At 36.8% G+C, this 19,041-nt stretch overlaps 1 protein-coding gene across 3 annotated transcripts in view; it reads right to left on the reverse strand.

Annotated features, from left to right (window-relative positions):
• rprd2b (regulation of nuclear pre-mRNA domain containing 2b) overlaps positions 1-19,041 on the reverse strand; it is a 37,742-nt gene extending 18,701 nt beyond the window's left edge. For all 3 annotated transcript variants that reach the window (XM_016242301.1, XM_016242302.1, XM_016242300.1), the window contains exon 1: positions 18,824-19,041. In XM_016242301.1, coding sequence (XP_016097787.1) covers positions 18,824-19,025 — 202 coding nt within the window. In that variant the 5' untranslated portion in view covers positions 19,026-19,041. The remainder of the gene's footprint in view (positions 1-18,823) is intronic.

Consider the following 19,041-nt stretch of genomic DNA (forward strand, 5'->3'; position numbering starts at 1 on the left):
GTTTTCTTAATCCCGCTCCCGCTGAATCTCTGACCGTTGCCGCCAGCCATGTATTTATGTATTTCGCTCCCGCAATTTTCATGTCCACTCTAATATTGTATATAATTTTGGCGCATCAGGGAGCTGATGTGGTGTAGCGTGTATTTAAATCTTTTTGAATGAGCGTTTGTGCGGTTTACTTTCACTTTCGCCATCACACGCACTCCGTGTAAAGGGTGCACATCTTACAAGACCAGATATTTGTCAATGAGCTCAGGATCTGTGGAGCAGCAAATACTCCAGCATGGTCTTGTGTCCGCGTTTTTTCCACAGAATTGGGCTACTTTTAAACTGTTGCCATGGGTTGATATTCCCAAGTGGGTTAAAGGTTTGAAATATTGCATAAATTACATTTGACTGAAATGCTTGTATTGAAACATTTTGCATTCTACCTATGATAAATCTTTCATGGACTTCTACATTAACTGTTCCCTCCTGGTGGAACGGCCTGCCCAGCTCAATCCAAGCAGCTGAGTCCTTAATATTTTCAAGAAACTGCTGAAAACACATCTCTTTCATCTTCATTTGACCCTCTAACTCTAGCACTCTCTATTCTAATGCTACTTCTAATTTTATCTGCTTGTTTTTTTTTATTAAAAACTTGATCCTCTAAAATTTGCACTCTCTATTCTATTTCTATTCTAACTAGTTTTATTTATAAAGAAAAAAGAGCTACATGCGAAATACATGTTTAGATTGCAATTAGATTGTATAATTTCGAAATCTGAAGGAAAAACTGAATGGTTTGATTTTAGCTTTGTGAATGAGACACAAATGTCACTCTCTGACAGCAGGAGGCGCTATGGAACAGCAGGTATTTATAGGCTGCTACCCCTTTAAGACCGAATGCACGGATCCAATATAATGATATTGAATTATCACTTGAGATTTCTTTCACCACTGTTTACGTTCACTTAAGACAGGGCTGTCCAAACTCGGTCCTGTAGGGCCGGTGACCTGCAGAGTTTAGCTCCAACCCTAATTAAACACACCTGAACCAGCTAATCAAGCTCTTACTCGACATAGAAACGTCCAGTCAGGTGTGTTGAGGCAAGTTGGAGCTAAACTCTGCAGGACACCGGCCCTCCAGGACCAAGTTTGGACAGCCCTGACTTAAGACATAACCGACTGTTTATAAGAATACTTGCCAAGACGGTTCATTTGAGATAATTTTGTGTGTATGTGTTCAAAGAGGAATCAATTCTGTGTACGCGTATTGTCTGAAACGCGGCTCTCTGTGCGTGCTTTGAATGAGTGTGCGCAGCTCCGAATGTGCATGAATGGTGTAAACCACTTAAATGTTTAAATCAGCAAGACTTAGAAACACGTGCAAACGATCAACTATGATCCATTTTACCCCTACAAGCTAGTGAACAACGCAAATCAAGGAAGGAATTTTATACCACTGTTCAAGATAGCCCGTCGAGCAGAGTGGTGATACATTGTGGTAGCCCGAATGGAAAACACAACAGCCCCGGGATGTCGGGCTAGCGATTTTGCAAGCCCTGAACACTAAGGATTTTTTCTACTGGCCCGGTTGGGCCAATGGTTAAAATTTTTACTTGCCCTGCCACTAAAAAATAAAATAGTTGCTGTTATCATTGTTTTTGATCTTATCTTGTATTTTAATAAATAAGCTTATATGACACCAATATTTTAGATACCAATTAGATTTTACAATTCTCTATTTCAATTTCGATACCACAGCAAAAATCACTAGTCAAAAATAAACAAATTATTAATATTATTAATAGGGTTGTGTATCACCAGCAAAGCCACGATATGATACGTATCATGATACAGAGGCCACGATACGATACATATCACGGTACGTGACTGCACTGAATTTCACCGCAGAAGAATTTAGTAAAACAGCTGTTTATTAAACACTGCATACCATAGGGCCGTTGCTCCCTATTGGCAGAACAGGCACTTGACCTCTGCATTATGAAGGGCCTCTATAACTGTACCACAGTACAATAGCCTGTAGGTAATGGCATATGTTTCATGTTTACATTGGGCACTCCCCACCAGGTACAATGGTGGGGATAATTTTATATTGTAACGTACTCATTCTAATATTAAAATCATCTTAACATTTCTGGTAGGTTATCATTGCACAAAGTCTTCACTGTACCTCACGCACACACGTTTAGTCACTAGATGACGCTGCGTGCGCACAGACATTTTTTTTCACGTTTAGACAAACTTTTTAGCGCTGCCCCGCAATTTGATCAACAAAATAGCTTAAACACTGAAGAGATACATTATCTTTCTCAACAAGGAACTATTAACATCATCGTTTCTAAAGCAATTAAAGCCACAGCTTCACTGTTAATAGAGAAACGCGGCAAAACGGTGGTAATTCATACATACACAGTCTCTCTCTCTCTCATATAAATGAACACTTGATAAATCACACTTTTCTGAGAATAGAATATTGAAGTGGAGATCGCTAAACTGCAATCTAACCGGTGTTTTCAGAAAGCAAGCGCATTTATCCACAGTGGAGAGAGAGCGCGTGCACATGGTTGGCACTCCCCACCAGGTACAATATTCTGATTGTTTGCATCTTGTTTTTAAGCCCATAAATAATAATGTACTCGTTCTAATAATTTTATATTGTAATGTACTCATTCTAATATTAAAATCATCTTAACATTTCTGGTAGGTTATCATTGCACAAAGTCTTCACTGTACCTCACGCACACACGTTTAGTCACTAGATGATGCTGCGTGGGCACAGACATTTTTTTCACGTTCAGACAAACTTTTTAGCGCTGCCCCGCAATTTGATCAATAAAATAGCTTAAACACTGAAGAGCTACATTATCTTTCTCAACAAGGAGCTATTAACATCATCGTTTCTAAAGCAATTAAAGCCACAGCTTCACTGTTAATAGAGAAACGCGGCAAAACGGTGGTAATTCATACATACACAGTCTCTCTCTCTCTCATATAAATGAACACTTGATAAATCACACTTTTCTGAGAATAGAATATTGAAGTGGAGATCGCTAAACTGCAATCTAACCGGTGTTTTCAGAAAGCAAGCGCATTTATCCACAGTGGAGAGAGAGCGCGTGCACATGGTTGCCAGGTTGACAAAGATAAGTAACACACTTAAGCAGATATTTTTGCAGTTTTTTTTTTAAGCCTCTCTACATTTTTGTTTCATTGGGTTTTGTAAATGCATGCATTGTTTCTTTTGCCACAAGAATTCGATACGAAAAATGAATGACCCATCTCAGAGTAGCTTTATAGAATGTACGGTTTATGAAAAAAGAAGACAGAGACAGAATTACTAAAGTAAAGGCTTTTATTTGCAACAGGACATTACTGCAAGATAACACAAATATGCAATACAGTTTGCCATTTATTATATGAAAGTACAAAACATACAAACAGAAAAAGCCACAATTTTTTTTACAATCATTTTTGCTCTAATAACAGAACCTTCATGTTATTTTTTTAAACTCTAGACACAAAGCTCAAAGTCATTATTTGTAACACAGGCTGTCCAATGTTCAAAACTGCATATTGTGTTCATGTTTAAAGAAGCCTTTCATTTGCAGAAGCATTGGTTCAAAAAACTCATTATGAAATATCATAGGACCATTACTTTAGATCACCCACACACAAGATACCTATAGTTTCACCGTGTAGTTTTTAGTACAATCATTAATTATAGCTGTTCAAAACACACGATGCATCTTTCATTATGGTTCTACACATTCATACACCATTGTAATAGACTAGAGAGAAAAGTACAGACACTGGAATCATTAAACAAAGTTTGAAAATTATTGATTAAATGATCAACTCGCAACAGGCTTTCAAAAAACTTTAAATAAGAAAAAAGATACAGTAGGCATACAATAAAATGTCAACTGGATTGTTCCTCACTGCATTTCTATGTTTTTATCAACCCTGTCTTGTGGATTTGGCCATTGGTTCTCATCCACATCATAATGGATGTTTTCATTAGCTAAACATCTTGGAAAAAAATGGCAAATACAGGCCTGACATTGGTCTCCTCCTGTGATGTCATGGCAGGCATCATCTATGGCCCGGAGAAGAGTGGCTTGTTTGTGAGGGGGCCTATTGTGAACCTTCAACCTCCACGTGGAGAAAAATTCCTCAGTCGGGTTACAGTAAGGAAAGGGGAGTATGGGGATAGATGAGATGATAAACTGGATGGGCCTGAAACCATGATTGCTCTCAGTGCCATTGCGAGGAATTCTGGGCCCATTGCACTGATTTTGCTATGGGGTCCCCTCAAATTCATATTCAATGGAGGGTGGTCGGGCCCCCCCCGCAAACATCGTTCTGGGCCCCTCTCAACCGCTGGGCTCTCAACCTCTTCCCCACGTCATGGCCAGGGTAAAGCCTGCCTCATCCAACAATATGAATGGTTTTCAATCATCAGCTTCCAGCTCTATCACCCTCTAAATTTACTGTAGGAAAACAAATACTGATAACAATCATATAGATTTTTTTTCTCCTAACAACAGGCATCTACAAACTGATCATACCTGATCAAACTCAGTCCTCAGTTGCTTCACTTTCATAATCTAATCATTTAATATTGTTCATAATTTTCCATAAAAACTATGCTTCAAGAGTAATGCAACAGTTATGTAGTGTTTTGAGCAGTTGTATTAATTGATAGCTAGATCACTGTAAAGAAATGAATATATACTCAATTCAGATGTAATGTGTGAGTTGCATTTTGAAATAGTAATACTTTGATGTTAAGTTGTGTCATTTTGAACCAGTGATTTTAGTTCAATGAACAAAAGATCTTTGGTTCATGTGTACTGTATCCAAGCATTTGGGAAAAAGTGTTTTGAAAAATGTGCATTTTGATCACTGGTTGTTAATTGTGTGTCTAGAGTATTGAAAAATGACATGACTGTTCTCTTATTAGTGCAAAAATGATTGTTAAAAAAACTGTAAAAAAGTAATCTTCTAATCTGCCCGCTCTGTGCTCAGGTGCTGCCGTTCTCAGCGCCGTCTAAATAAAAGTCCCGCCACGAACACATCGGCCAAACAGGAAAACTTATCGGCTGATGCCGATATTTGAAAAATACCAAATATTGGCTATGGCGATATATCAGTCGACCACTAGTAGGGCTGGACGATTATGACAAAAATCATAATTGTCGATTATTCCCTTGAAATTGTAATTGCATTTATTAATTACGATTATCACAATTTACATTGAATGATGTTTATACCATTGTTTGATGCAACTGCATGCCGTATTTTTATATGAAAATAAACAAGCTGAAAACACTAACTGAAAAACTTTGTGCTTTTCTATAGTATTAAGCCTCAAATGTCAAATATATATCGGATTGGTTTCTTTAAATTATAAAAAAGTAAAAATATGAATGGTATTATAATGTTATACTAAAACTAAAATTGAAATAATGGGAAAAACCCTTAAGATAACATGTAGAAAGAAAAAGAAAAACAAATGCATCTTAAGCACGCAGAATAACATAAGTGGAATTTGAACGATTAGTAATTGTGGCATCCATAATTGTAATCGCAATTCAACCCCCTACATTGCGACTAAATGACTCGCATATGCGACTAAATCTTCACTCTGGCACCAGTCCTAAGTTCATGGTTACCAAGTTTTAATTCTAATTGCAAAACTTCTATTATTAAATAATACTTGATTATCATATTATAATGCTTGACTGACTGACTGACTGACTGACTGATATTAAGAGTGTACTTTCAGATATTTAAAAAGCTGTACCCTTTTACAAACATTATGTGTTTGTAAAATGGCATAACTTATATATATATATTAGTATTTCAGTCCAAAAAATGTACTAGCCAATGGCGATTCAATTGCCAAAGTGTCTGTAGAGGGTTGCGATTAGAAATGTGATTAATTGTGCAGCCCTAACGGAGATCTTTTCTACATTTACATTTAATCATTTAGCAGACGCTTTTATCCAAAGTGACTTACAAATGAGGACAATAGAAGCAATCAGACCAAACGAGAGACCAACAGTACACAAGTGCCATGACAAGTCTCAGTTAGTCTAGCACAGTACACGTAGCTAGTTTTTTTTTACATTTATTTTTTATTATTATTAAATAATAGAATGGAACAGAACAGAATAGGTAAGTGCTAGTATTAGTTGGTCAGGTGGTGGCGAAAAAGATGTGTCTTTAGATGTTTTTTGAAAATGGCTAAAGACTCAGCTGTTCGAATTGAGATCGGGAGGTCATTCCACCAGCCGGGCACAGTCCAGTTTTTGTTAAAAACTAACCAAAATGAAAAATAAATTGTTTGTCATCTCTGTTCAGGAGAGACTTGGTGTTGTTTCCAAACAAAAGGAAATAAATCTGTATCGGCATTGGCTATCGGCCAAAATCAGTTGAAAAATATCGGCATTTCGGATATCGGCAAAGATTCAATATATATTAGTGCTGTCAATCGAAGAAAAAAAAAAAACACGAATGAATCGCCCATTTTTCTGAAATTAATCGTGATTAATCCTACCCAACATTAAAGTTTTTAAATATACTTTTACATTGCAATAATTTCACATTCAATCTTCAAATTAATGTATAAACAACAGAGACAGTATATATTTTTTTTATATTTGTTTAATGGCATCTTTTTTGTGACTGAAGGCCAGTATCCAGGGGCGTAATTTCCACTGGGGACAGGGGGACATGTCCCCCCCAGTTTTCAAAATCACGTTTGTGTCCCCCCCCCACTTTAAAATTTGTTTATGATTTTTTTTTAACCGCACGCCTTCATCGCCACGGAGCAGCAGGACCGAGTAGGGCACAGACGCGCGTGCGCGTCCAGGAACGTCTTGTACACACTCTAAAAATAGCTCACTGAAGGTTCTAATGAGCAGGTATCGCGGTTGCGGCACAGTCAGCGATGAAACGCCAGAAGCAGCAACAGATGACTTTAATGTCATCATGGATGAAAAGAAAGAAAGAAAGATGTGAGTTAGTTAATTCAGTAAATTAGCTCAGGTCACGATAATCATATTTTCCGTCTACACCTGTTGATGTTAGCCTACGTTGACTGAGCTAACGTTAACATACACTGTTGCTAGCTAAATATTTAATGTAGAACAGCGGTTCCCAAACTGGGGTACGTGAGGTGACAGAAGGGGTACGTGAACAAAATGCTGAGTTTTGCGGTGTTTCGTGAACGAATCGTTTGCGAAAGTCATTGATTCAATGATTTATTTATAAATACAGCAACTTGCTTAGTTACTGAATGAACACACGACTCGATGACTCCCGCATTAAAACAGCGACTTACCGCCACCTACTGGCGCTTTTAGTATTTAAAAAAATCACTTTTTTATCATCATTGCATATTAATCTATTTATATTTGGGCAAATATTGTCCTTTAATGGAAAAGGTGCAGTCTAAGTGGAAGAGAGGGGGTACGCAGAAATGCTTCGGGGGTACTCCACTCTAAAAGGTCTGGGAACCACTGATGTAGAACATTCTGTCCTGTGCAACAAGTGATTTATTTGATATTTTCAGGTACAGCGGTTAGTTTGAAATAAAAGTTTGTTTAACAGTGGCAATTGAGTCTCACATTATTTAAACATTAATGGTGAACATTTTCGATTTTATAAAATTATTCTCTCAAGTCGTGGCGATCGGCCCCTATTAAACAAATAAAAGACAGACATATTTTTCTTATACATAGTTTAGTAGTCTACTATTCTTTTTGGCAGAATTGATCATTAATCAACTTAATTATTTCCTGGATTTTGTCCCTATATGTGTCAAACATATATGTTTAAGTCCCTAAATGTATGTACATGCAGGAAATGGGATTCAAATCGAAAACATTTCCCCCCATTTTGTGTCCCCCCACACTTCTCAAACCAAAGTTACACCCTTGTCAGTATCAATGATACACTCTTAAAAATAAAGGTGCTTCACGATGCCATAGAAGAACCTTTTTGTCTAAATGGTTCCATAAAGAACCTTTAACATCTGAAGAACCTTTCTGTTTCACAAAAGCTTCTTTGTGGTGAAAGAAGGTTCTTCGGATTACAAAAAGGTAAGAAAGAGATGGTTCTTTAAAGAACCTTTGACTGAATGATTCTTTGTGGAACCAAAAATGGTTCTTCTATGGCATCGCTTGAAGCAGCTTTATTTTTAAGAGTGTACCAATACTGATTTCTCTATAAAATTGCGTTTTTGTAAATAATGCTCTCTTATTTTTGTTCTATAATTTCAGAGTTGAATGTAGAATGTAAATTGCATAAAACGTTTTTAAAATACCATTCACTTAAGCATACTGTAGCAGTGATTCATATTTCAACCACAGAAATTAGATATTTAATTTTTTATTTAATACAGTTATTGCTAATATTGGTCACACCACATGATGAGTGGTCGTTCCAAATGTCACAAAGACCGTATATCATTAAAAATCTATTTAAAGAGACATGTGTGAAAAGTGCCCCAGTTCTTTAGCCCCAGTTATTTCTGTACTTTGCCCAATATTGGCTGCTCAACTGACCCTTTCGCCAGGAGTTTGATTAATAGGCGGTTTGACATATTATAACGCCTAAGCCGTCATTTTTGTCCAACAAACAAACCAGAAAGGAGAGTAGATTAACGTCGGTGGCCTTGAACTTGAAACAAGATACCTTCTGATGTTCATTCATGTTTATTTCGTGCTACGAATAGTAAAGATGAAGAGATGATCAGTTCATGTGCGGCTTGAACGGAGGCGCTACATCAATCTGTCATGACACGTTAAAGAGCCACAAAACAGTATTTTTTTTTTTTGAATTTCTTTTAAAAAATTAATTAAAAAAAAGAGACAACATTTGAACACTGAGACTTTGTTTCATACTAAAAGTAACCAGCTCTGTCAGCTCACTGTCAGTGTCCTCTTTGCTCCGTGATGTATTTTTCAATGCGTGAGAACATGATGCATGGCTTAAAAGTGCCATGGTTTGTCGGACGTAGCAACAGTAACTAAGGGGCCAGGTCTTTGCGAAAGGTCAATTTAGAGTAGGGGGAGGTTGAGATAACAACATGAACATCTTTCTTGTAGTAGAACATGACATCTGGAGTTTGTGCTAGAGTGCAGGGTCAGAATTAACATGCTATGGTGCCTATGGTGAACGTTTATTCTACTTTGCTTGGCAGTGGAATCTGGCAGAATAGATTTAAATAGTTATTAATACATAAACAATAAATTACTAATAAATGCATAATTACATGCTCTGAAATTTTTTTGTTGCATTTTTTCTCATATTGTACAAAGATTAAACATAAACCGTCTGAAATGACCCAAACTGCATAAAAATCTATTCCAAATTATACTAAAATAAGATATTTTATGTATATAAACCATCAATTGAATATAAAAGCACAAAAACGGCCAATCTGGGACATATATCTATAATGGAATACACTCTGCAGTGGTCGCACCACATGATATTTGGTTGCACCACATGCTATTTTCAAATTCAGTCAAAAAATTACAAGCACAGAATTGGACACCTAAACAAAACAAGCTAGCTTCCCACAAAAGGTCACCATGAAATTTATAATGAAAATAAATACTTGCAGAAATAACTTAATATCCATTGTTTTTTGAGGTCATACCACATGAGGTAACTACATACCAGCCGTTAAAAAGGTTATCTTTTTCCAACTTTGAAAGAGACTTATAAACCTGCTTGATTCTTCCATGGGTCCTTAGCAAATTGGTATATGATGCAAAGTCCTATCTTTGAATGGATTTCAACATAATAGTCCCAAATGGTTCTTGATGGTTGCACCACTAGGCTTGTCGCAATAATCAATATTAGGGATGCACCGATATGAAAATTTTGGCCGATACCGACCGATATGGTGGCCGATATATCGTGCATCCCTAATCAATATATCAACTTATCGCGCAATATATGTACATGACCTCAATAATTTTTGGTGACGCAATATATCGCCCATTATATTTACTTAAAAATTAATGTCACCATGTTTTGTACATTCCACTTGCGCCTGTGTCTTTTGCAGCATCTTGTACATAACGTGGTGCAGTCACGAGGTGCTAGTTCACATTAAAAAAATGCTTCTACAAAAAAAGTTTCATCTGCAGATATGGTCTTGTTTAGGGATCTGTGTCTTTGTGCATACGCACATCTGACTGCTGAGTAGTGCTTGTGTTTCTCAGCAATAGTGTGCACCCTTCATTTACAGAGAAAAAAAATCTGTTCTTTGTGGACAATTTTACACAGGATTACAAAACACTTTGGAAATCATGCCAAATAGTGCATACAATTAATTTGAATAAATTGTGGGTAATTTCAAAGATGTTTACCAAAAAAAAAAGTTATGGCCAGATGGTAGCACCACATGATATTTTGACACTTTGAATAACAGAAAAATTACAAATAACTAATGTTTTTTGAAAAGTTAAAGTGAGTTGGGAGAGGTCCTTCATATATATAGCATCTTTATGCATTTAAACCAATTTTTAACTGAAAAAATGCAATCGGACAGAAGATTTAGGCGTCACGTCATTGACCCATATATATATATATATATATAGGCATCGGCTGTCAAAAAAACAATATCGGTCAAACATTAGCTGTGCTAGTTGCTAATTGCACTGCTCTTGGTTGGCCATTATGGAAGTAGATCAGTAGATCATCAGCAGATCTTTACGCTCACATCAGTGGTTATATGGGATTGAGCTCTCATGCCAATTTGCCCCGTTTCGTAAATCGGACTCTTAAAATGTCAAATAAAGGCCATGGCTGAGGGAAACGTATTCACAACTGCACAGCAGAAGGCACAACATGCTGCCATTTCTGTTTTTCAGCAACACATTTCAGCAATAATAATAAAACAAATCTCAGACGTGACGTTTCATTAAGGTTTAAGTCAAGTATTCATAAGCCGCTGTTTTACATTGTTCCATTCCTAAACCCTGGGTTAGTGTTCTTATTCGAACGTTAACCCAGATTAATCAGATCCTGATTATTTAAGGTATTTTCAGTAGTAGTGTTAATTTTGTCAGCTATTTTCATTTTAGTCTTAGTCCCGGGCTAATATGTCCTTGTTAGTTTCTATCATATTTAGTCAACGTTATCCTGTTTAGTTTTAGTTGACAAAGTCTCAACATTTTAGTCTAGTTTTAGTCTAAGAAAAACTAGACTAAAATACTTCAGGTTTAGTCAATGAAAACTTGACATTTTAGCAATAAGATTATTATTAATTAACCGTACAGCAACATTAATTTTGGCAGCCATTTTCAATTTAGTCTTACTCAAATGTATGTTTTAGTTATCGTATTTAGACAAACTTGTCCTGTTTTTGTTTATTCAATGAAATGTATGAGCATTTTAGTCAGGTTTTTTTAGTCAATGAAATATTAGTCACATTTTCGTCATGCTGTATAATGGTTAAACTGATAAAAATGATTGTTTTCTTAAAATTATAATCGTAATGATTGTTGTCATTTGAGAAATGTACTTTTGCATTTCAGGCCATTACTAGTGTTAATTTTGTCAGCTATTTTCATTTTAGTCTTAGTTTAAGTCCCGGGCTTTATGTCCTTGTTCGTTTTTATCGTATTTAGTCAACCTTATCCTATTTAGTTTTGGTCAAGTTTTAGTCGACTAAAAGTCTCAACATTTTAGTCAATGAAAACGTGACATTTTAGCAATAAGATTACTATTAATTAACCGTACAGCAGTATTCATTTTGGCAGCCATTTATAATTTAGTCTTAGCCTTACTCAAAGGTACATTTTAGTTATCATATTTAGACAAACTTGTCCTGTTTTTGTTTATTCAATGAAATGTATGAGCATTTTAGTCAGGTTTTTTTAGTCAATGAAATATTAGTCACATTTTCGTCATGCTGTATAATGGTTAAACTGATAAAAATGATTGTTTTCTTAAAATTATAATCGTAATGATTGTTGTCATTTGAGAAATGTACTTTTGCATTTCAGGTATTGCACTTTCTCCAGTAAGCACAAATCAACAGAATGTGGACACGCACATGGTGTATTGTACCTCATCTAGAGTACTGATTTATTATAGGCTTTTTATTATATAAATCAACACCAAAGACTTATGCAATCTCTCGGTCTACAAACAGCTAAAACAGACGGAAAATATTATAACAGTGAAATTCCTAGTAATTCCACTAATTCCATAATTGCAGTAGTCTATTTCTCTATTAAAACAACAGCGGTTGAGTAAGTGCATTTATTCAGCGATCACAATCGCAAACAATACAGTCGAGATCTCATGACAGAACACTGACCGGCTGAATGACGCTTTCATTTAGATGCTAAACTCCAGCTTGATTGTCTGTGTTTTCAGATCATCTGCGGCGGCGCTTCTGCGATGAGTTGCCAGATTGCTTAAAATAAGCAAAACACACCAGGCAGAAAATGTATGAATTTAACAGCGAAGCTCTGATTCGGGGATTAGAACTCTTGATATCTGGCAACCGCACTCATGAAAGCTCGCGTGGAGCAGTCTGCAATAACATTTTGTCTCCTTTTTTGACGAAAATAAAGAGGTTTTTGCTAAAAATCTTTTTGAATACATTTTAGTCTCGTCTTATTTCGTAAACTAAATTGCATGTTGATATAGTCTTAGTTATCGTTTATTGACCTTATTGTCGTCTCGTCTTCGTCATGGGAAAAAAGTCTTCGTCATAGTCTTCGTTAATGAAATTAACACTAATCAGTAGATCTGTCATAACCAGTTATATGTCAGTTCTCTGCTCACAGTCAATTAAATTAATACACAATTCTCAAGAGGCCAATATTTTGGCTTGGAGAAAATGTGTAAATGTACACTTAAAAAAATAAAAGCTCTTTTAGTGTAATTGTACAAACGTCCAGCTTCAGCTGGAGCTTCACGTGTCTTTCTGCTGTCAGATCTTGATCAAGTAAGCATCAGAATAACTGCAGTAATATCTCCAGATGAACTCTTACTGGACTGAAGCAGCTCAGCTTTACTTGATTCTCCATCAATCATGTTTTAGAGTCTCAAATCTGATCCTCAGGATCTTTTGAGGAGCGTTTATTTCTTCATCTCTCAATCATCACTGGATTGCATTGCATTATATGTTTGGATCAAACTAAACATTTAAATATCATCTTAAATATTAATGGAGATATAGAGTGATGAATGGTATTTATACCATTTTATGTAATTATCTGATAAACTGTTATAAAGAATTATTATAGGCCTATATTTAGTTGCAGTCAAAGTTATTCAACCCCTCTGACCTGAAAGACATTTTTCTACCGAGAGCAAAGCTTTATGAATACAATTCAACAAAGGCATCAGTAAACCAGTAAGGAAAGTTTATTAATACATGAGTGATTCTGAAAATGTAAAGTTGATGAAACATGACAAAGAAAAAATAAAATAAAATCAGATCAGCTTCAAAACATTCATATACAAAATTATTCAACCCTAAAAAGTCAAATTTTGTGCAGAAACACTAAACATTAACCACTGCCTGTAAGTGGTTAAAAGCTTCTGTCATTTCTCTACAGAAATCTTGCAAGGAACCAACAACAGGATAAAGCCCAGATCTGCAGTCTGACCATCACAGATGAGTGTGTGAAAGCACCGCTCTCTCAGCTCAAATAACACATTTACTCAGACGTCAGCTCAGCTACCATCATCCACGAAAGTAATGGAATAACACAATCATCTGCATCATTTAATCATATCGTTAAACAGCAGTTCACTTAATAGACTCATACGACTGATGTCGCCTATGTTCAAGTTTGTCTCACAAATACATTTCGTTGACCAACAGACTCAATTCTTGGGTTGAAAGTAGGCCTGGGCGATAAAACGGTATCGGTATTTATCGACGGTACACCTTCATCGATAACGATAGAAAAAATGTTTGATATAGCGCACGATATAGGCACGTGCTCTGAGTGACAGCACACACGAGCACATGCTGAATTGAGTGCTGTGCCTGCCTGTGACGAGGAGATTGTAAATAAAAAAATGAATATTAGTCGAATTTAAAAGTAAACATTTGGATCAATCGAATGTTAGGTGTGCGTCAGGGAGCACGAGATGTGATGATGTAAGTGACGCTGTTGCATTTGAATGCTTTGTTAGTCTAGCCCACGAGACACGCAGTTGCGGAGTTATTCATGCAAAATATTCGAGAAATATACGTAGCTCAATGCGTAGGACATCTTGATTAGATTAAACCCACAACCAAGCCGTTCACACAGAATGCATATTCAGCGCATTTTTTAGACGGACAACTATGACTGCTGCACTCACGTCTCACACAAAGTTAAAACGGTTTAAACGTTTATAAAACACGTCGCGAATTTGTGGAGGTTTATTCTAAGTGTACTAATCATTTTTTTAATGCGATCTGTGTGATCGGCGATCCGGCTCTTTGTATTAAGCAATGCATGCATGTAGGGGTGAGCGATATGAGCTCAAATTCATATCAGGATATTTTTCACTGTCCAGGCGATATCGATATTATATTGCGATATGAGGGGGAAAAAAAATTACAGGCAAAATATTTTAACCTTATATAACTAGAAAAAAGTGAGGGATTGCACATAGACCTGAAAAGTCTTTTTTTATTGTGCCATTGTTTTTTTCAAAAAGTGCAAACGTGCAACATGAGGTAGGCCTGCATGAATTAAATTAAATATTGTGTGTTTGAGTAGGCCAGTGGTTCCCAAACTTTTTCTGCTGGAAAATATTTTCAAGTCCTTTCACAAACTTGTAACGTTCATGCTTAGAGCAGAACCATGCATGTTCATTTATATTTCTACATGGCTCCCTGCAATACAACTCTGATTCTTCAATGGCGCCATCTAGTGGTCTGTTATTGATACAACCACAACTGATACAACTGATAACAGAGCGCTCAAGCGGGTACTGCAAGTCATGTTGAGGTCATTAAAATGTCAAATTAATATTTTGTGCTCAATTATTTACTTATCAGACAAGTGGCCGCATGATAAGCGGGAACATTACGTAGTGTAGTCTTTATCACCCTGCAGAGGTTTCTTTTGCAAAAGAATCTGCTGACTGCACACGATCCCTCAGTTTGGGAACCACTGGAGTAGGCCATTTGTGCTCTATTACTTTAGTCTGTTACGATGCTCTATGTGTTTGATTACTAATGCCGGTGTAGTGCGGCGTTGCACACAGAGGACAAAAACGTTCAGCCTCGACTCTTTATAGTCATTTGTGTTCAAATTTGCAAAGCGTACCAAATTGAACAAAACTATTTGAATTCATATAACAGTATCCACGGTATAGCAAAATCCATATCATGGAACAACATAATACCGGTAGTCACTTTCATAACGGTATAGCGCCCACTCCTATATACATGATGCTGTTTTGTTCATAATGGTTTATGCAATTTACGAAATTATATTTGATTTAGATAATGTTAATTTAGACGTTATGCACTTTTTTATAGACAGGCAAGTTAATTCATTGCATTGCATTTAATGTTCTGCATTACTTTGCTCACTGCACCCTCCTGTGGCTTCGGGAAACAAGCCAAACGTTTCCGTAAGACTTATTAATCTGCATGTAAAACATTAGAAAGTTTTGTGTTTGACCGTTAAAACAAAAAATATTTGTTGTTTGTCTCAATAAAATGGGTTAATTTAAAAATACAGTGGTTAAATGTAAAAAAAAAATTTCTATTGCTCTTTGTTTTAAAAAAAGGGTAGCCTATCAAACATGTCAATAATTATCAATACGAAACATTATATCATTGATACATTTTTTTGCTATATTGCCCAGCCCTAGTTGAAAGTGAACATTTGCTTGCAACATTTTGCTGAAATTTTCACTAATGTGACCCGACCTTAACAACATCCTAGGCATGATAGAAAAACTAATTCCCAACAGCACCATCGCTGCAGTTCAGCTTCTATGGAGTCAATTCAGTGCCACATATATTTGCAAAAGTTTTGTAAAAGAAATTGAAAACATTGAGCAAAAAAAGTGTTGAAAACAAAAATAAAGAATTGCAAGATAAAAATGAGTTTTGCAAACTTAAAAAAAAAAAAATAATAATAATAATTCACAAAATATAAATAAAGCAGTGCAAAAGCAATGATTTCGCAACATATTTTCCATGGCCATAGCTACTAATTTATTTGCAATGCTGCTTTTATTTTGCGTTTCAGTCAAGAGTGAGCTCACGACACCAGTTTTTTTCCCTTTGCGCTTCACGTTTCTGCGTGTTTCACGTTCCGGCATTGTTTTGACATGGAGGCGGAGTCAAGGGACTGGGGCGTGAACAACAGGCCTGGACACGCCTCCCTGGAAGTGATGTCATCGGCCTGAGACGCAGAGCTGAGAACTGATCAAGGCATGTGGGTGGATCCTTTCCTTTTATTCACTAGCATTAAAACATGCATGCTTTCGTTTTTGTTAACTATATGTGTATTAACAGCGTTTGCTCAAGTTCAAGTTAGAGATCAGTTAAAGTGCTAAATATGCTTTACACTCATGAAAATACCCGAGATGGATTAAAGAACACAGATAAACCATATATAACTCAAAAAAAAAAAGAGTTTTTCAAACAAAAAAAAAAAAAAAAAAAAAAAAAAAGAATCACAAAATATAAATAAAGCAGCGCAAAAGCAATGATTTCGCAACATATTTTCCATGGCCATAGCTACTAATTTATTTGCAATGCTGCTTTTATTTTGCGTTTCAGTCAAGAGTGAGCTCACGACACCAGTTTTTTTCCCTTTGCGCTTCACGTTTCTGCGTGTTTCACGTTCCGGCATTGTTTTGACATGGAGGCGGAGTCAAGGGACTGGGGCGTGAACAACAGGCCTGGACACGCCTCCCTGGAAGTGATGTCATCGGCCTGTGACGCAGAGCTGAGAACTGATCAAGGCATGTGGGTGGATCCTTTCCTTTTATTCACTAGCATTAAAACATGTATGCTTTCGTTTTATTAACTATATGTGTATTAACAGCGTTTGCTCAAGTTCAAGTTAGAGATCAGTTAAAGTGCTAAATATGCTTTACACTCATGAAAATACCCGAGATGGCTTAAAGAACACAGATAAACCATATATAACTGTAACTGTGTTTACTGTCTTGATGTTTCATCAGTCAACACGTCTCTCTTTTATCAAAGACCTTGATTTTATTCAGCTGGGGCGTGTACAACAGGCCTGTTGTTCACGCCCCAGTCCCTTGACTCCGCCTCCATGTCAAAACAATGCCGGAACGTGAAACACGCAGAACCGTGAAGCGCAAAGGGGAAAAAACGGTATTGCGAGCTCACACTTGACTGAAAAGCAAAATAAAAGCAGCACTAAATAAATTAGTAGCTATGGCCATGAAATATGTGTTCTGAAATCATTGCTTTTGTGATTCTTTATTTTTGTTTGCAAATCTCCATTTTTATCTTGCAATACTTTATTTTCCTTTTGCAATTTTTATTTTTTGCTCAATACTTTCAGTTGAAAATATTTGTGGCATTGAATTGACTCCATACAGATAAACCATATATAACTGTAACTGTGTTTACTGTCTTGATGTTTCATCAGTCAACACGTCTCTCTTTTATCAAAGACCTTGATTTTATTCAGCTGGGCCGTGTACAACAGGCCTGTTGTTCACGCCCCAGTCCCTTGACTCCGCCTCCATGTCAAAACAATGCCGGAACGTGAAACACGCAGAACCGTGAAGCGCAAAGGGAAAAAAACAGTATTGCGAGCTCACACTTGACTGAAACGCAAAATAAAAGCAGCACTAAATAAATTAGTAGCTATGGCCATGAAATATGTTCTGAAATCATTGCTTTTGCGATTCTTTATTTTTGTTTGCAAATCTCCATTTTTATCTTGCAATACTTTATTTTCCTTTTGCAATTTTTATTTTTTGCTCAATACTTTCAGTTGAAAATATTTGTGGCATTGAATTGACTCCATAAGCTTCCCGTTCATGCACACTAGACAGCATTATGGATCCAGTTATTAAACGAACAAACTGGATAGATAGATAGATATAATTAATGTGAACATAAAATACAAAAGCTATGCTCAATATCTCATGCACACAGCTCTGGGCCAAAGAATGGATGAGCTTATAAAACATAACAGCAACATTATCTAAACTGAAGTGCAATGTGCTGACACTGACTGCAGGACAGAGAAATACAGTGGTGTATAGCAGACATGAATGAATGAAAGGTTGCAGCCTTTAGTTGAGTCAATGACAAGCAAGCAACAGTAAGAAGAGCCAACATGAGAAGACCTGACATTCATCACTAACCCTAAATAACCACTAACACACGAGACTAAAGGATCAACACACTCAATGCACAATACATTAAAACCACACTGACATCTCATCAGTGTCGTGATTATCACTGAATCAATATCTGAGCTCCCTGTCTATCTATGCGAGGCTCGCGCATACCGAGTTTGCATTACATCTGCTCATGCACAATGCTGTTAAACGCTCTTAAGAGCTGCTGAACAATGTCAAACTTTCAGTTTTAAATGCCCAGGCCTGCAGACTGATCCAGCACTGAGCCTTCGTGTGAAATATAACAACATGCCGGAGCTCGCTTTGCACGCGCGACTCACACCAGCACGTTCACATCAAACCCTGATATTTCTCAAACGCCCTGCATTGAACACAAAATGCATTGTCATCGGAAAAAGGTGTGCATTCAGATCCGTCAGTCTGTGCGTGTTTGTGCTCATTAGCAACGTTAGCAACTCACATTTCTTCAGCCACTTCATCCAGCAGCGCACGACGAGGCTGTGATGTTTCTTGTTCTCGATGCACCACGAGGATAATCCCTGGATGGACTCCATCGTATTGGAGACTCCTTGAAATCGCCGGTCCATCGATGACTCTAAAGCGGCCGACGAACCACGGCCACCACTGTGACCACTGCTGGCCGCTCCGGGTCCGGCCGCCATCTTTCCTTCACTCCCG

The sequence above is a fragment of the Sinocyclocheilus grahami genome, unplaced genomic scaffold, assembly GCF_001515645.1.
Source record: "Sinocyclocheilus grahami isolate Dianchi unplaced genomic scaffold, SAMN03320097.WGS_v1.1 scaffold654.1, whole genome shotgun sequence".
NCBI classification, from domain to species: domain Eukaryota; kingdom Metazoa; phylum Chordata; class Actinopteri; order Cypriniformes; family Cyprinidae; genus Sinocyclocheilus; species Sinocyclocheilus grahami.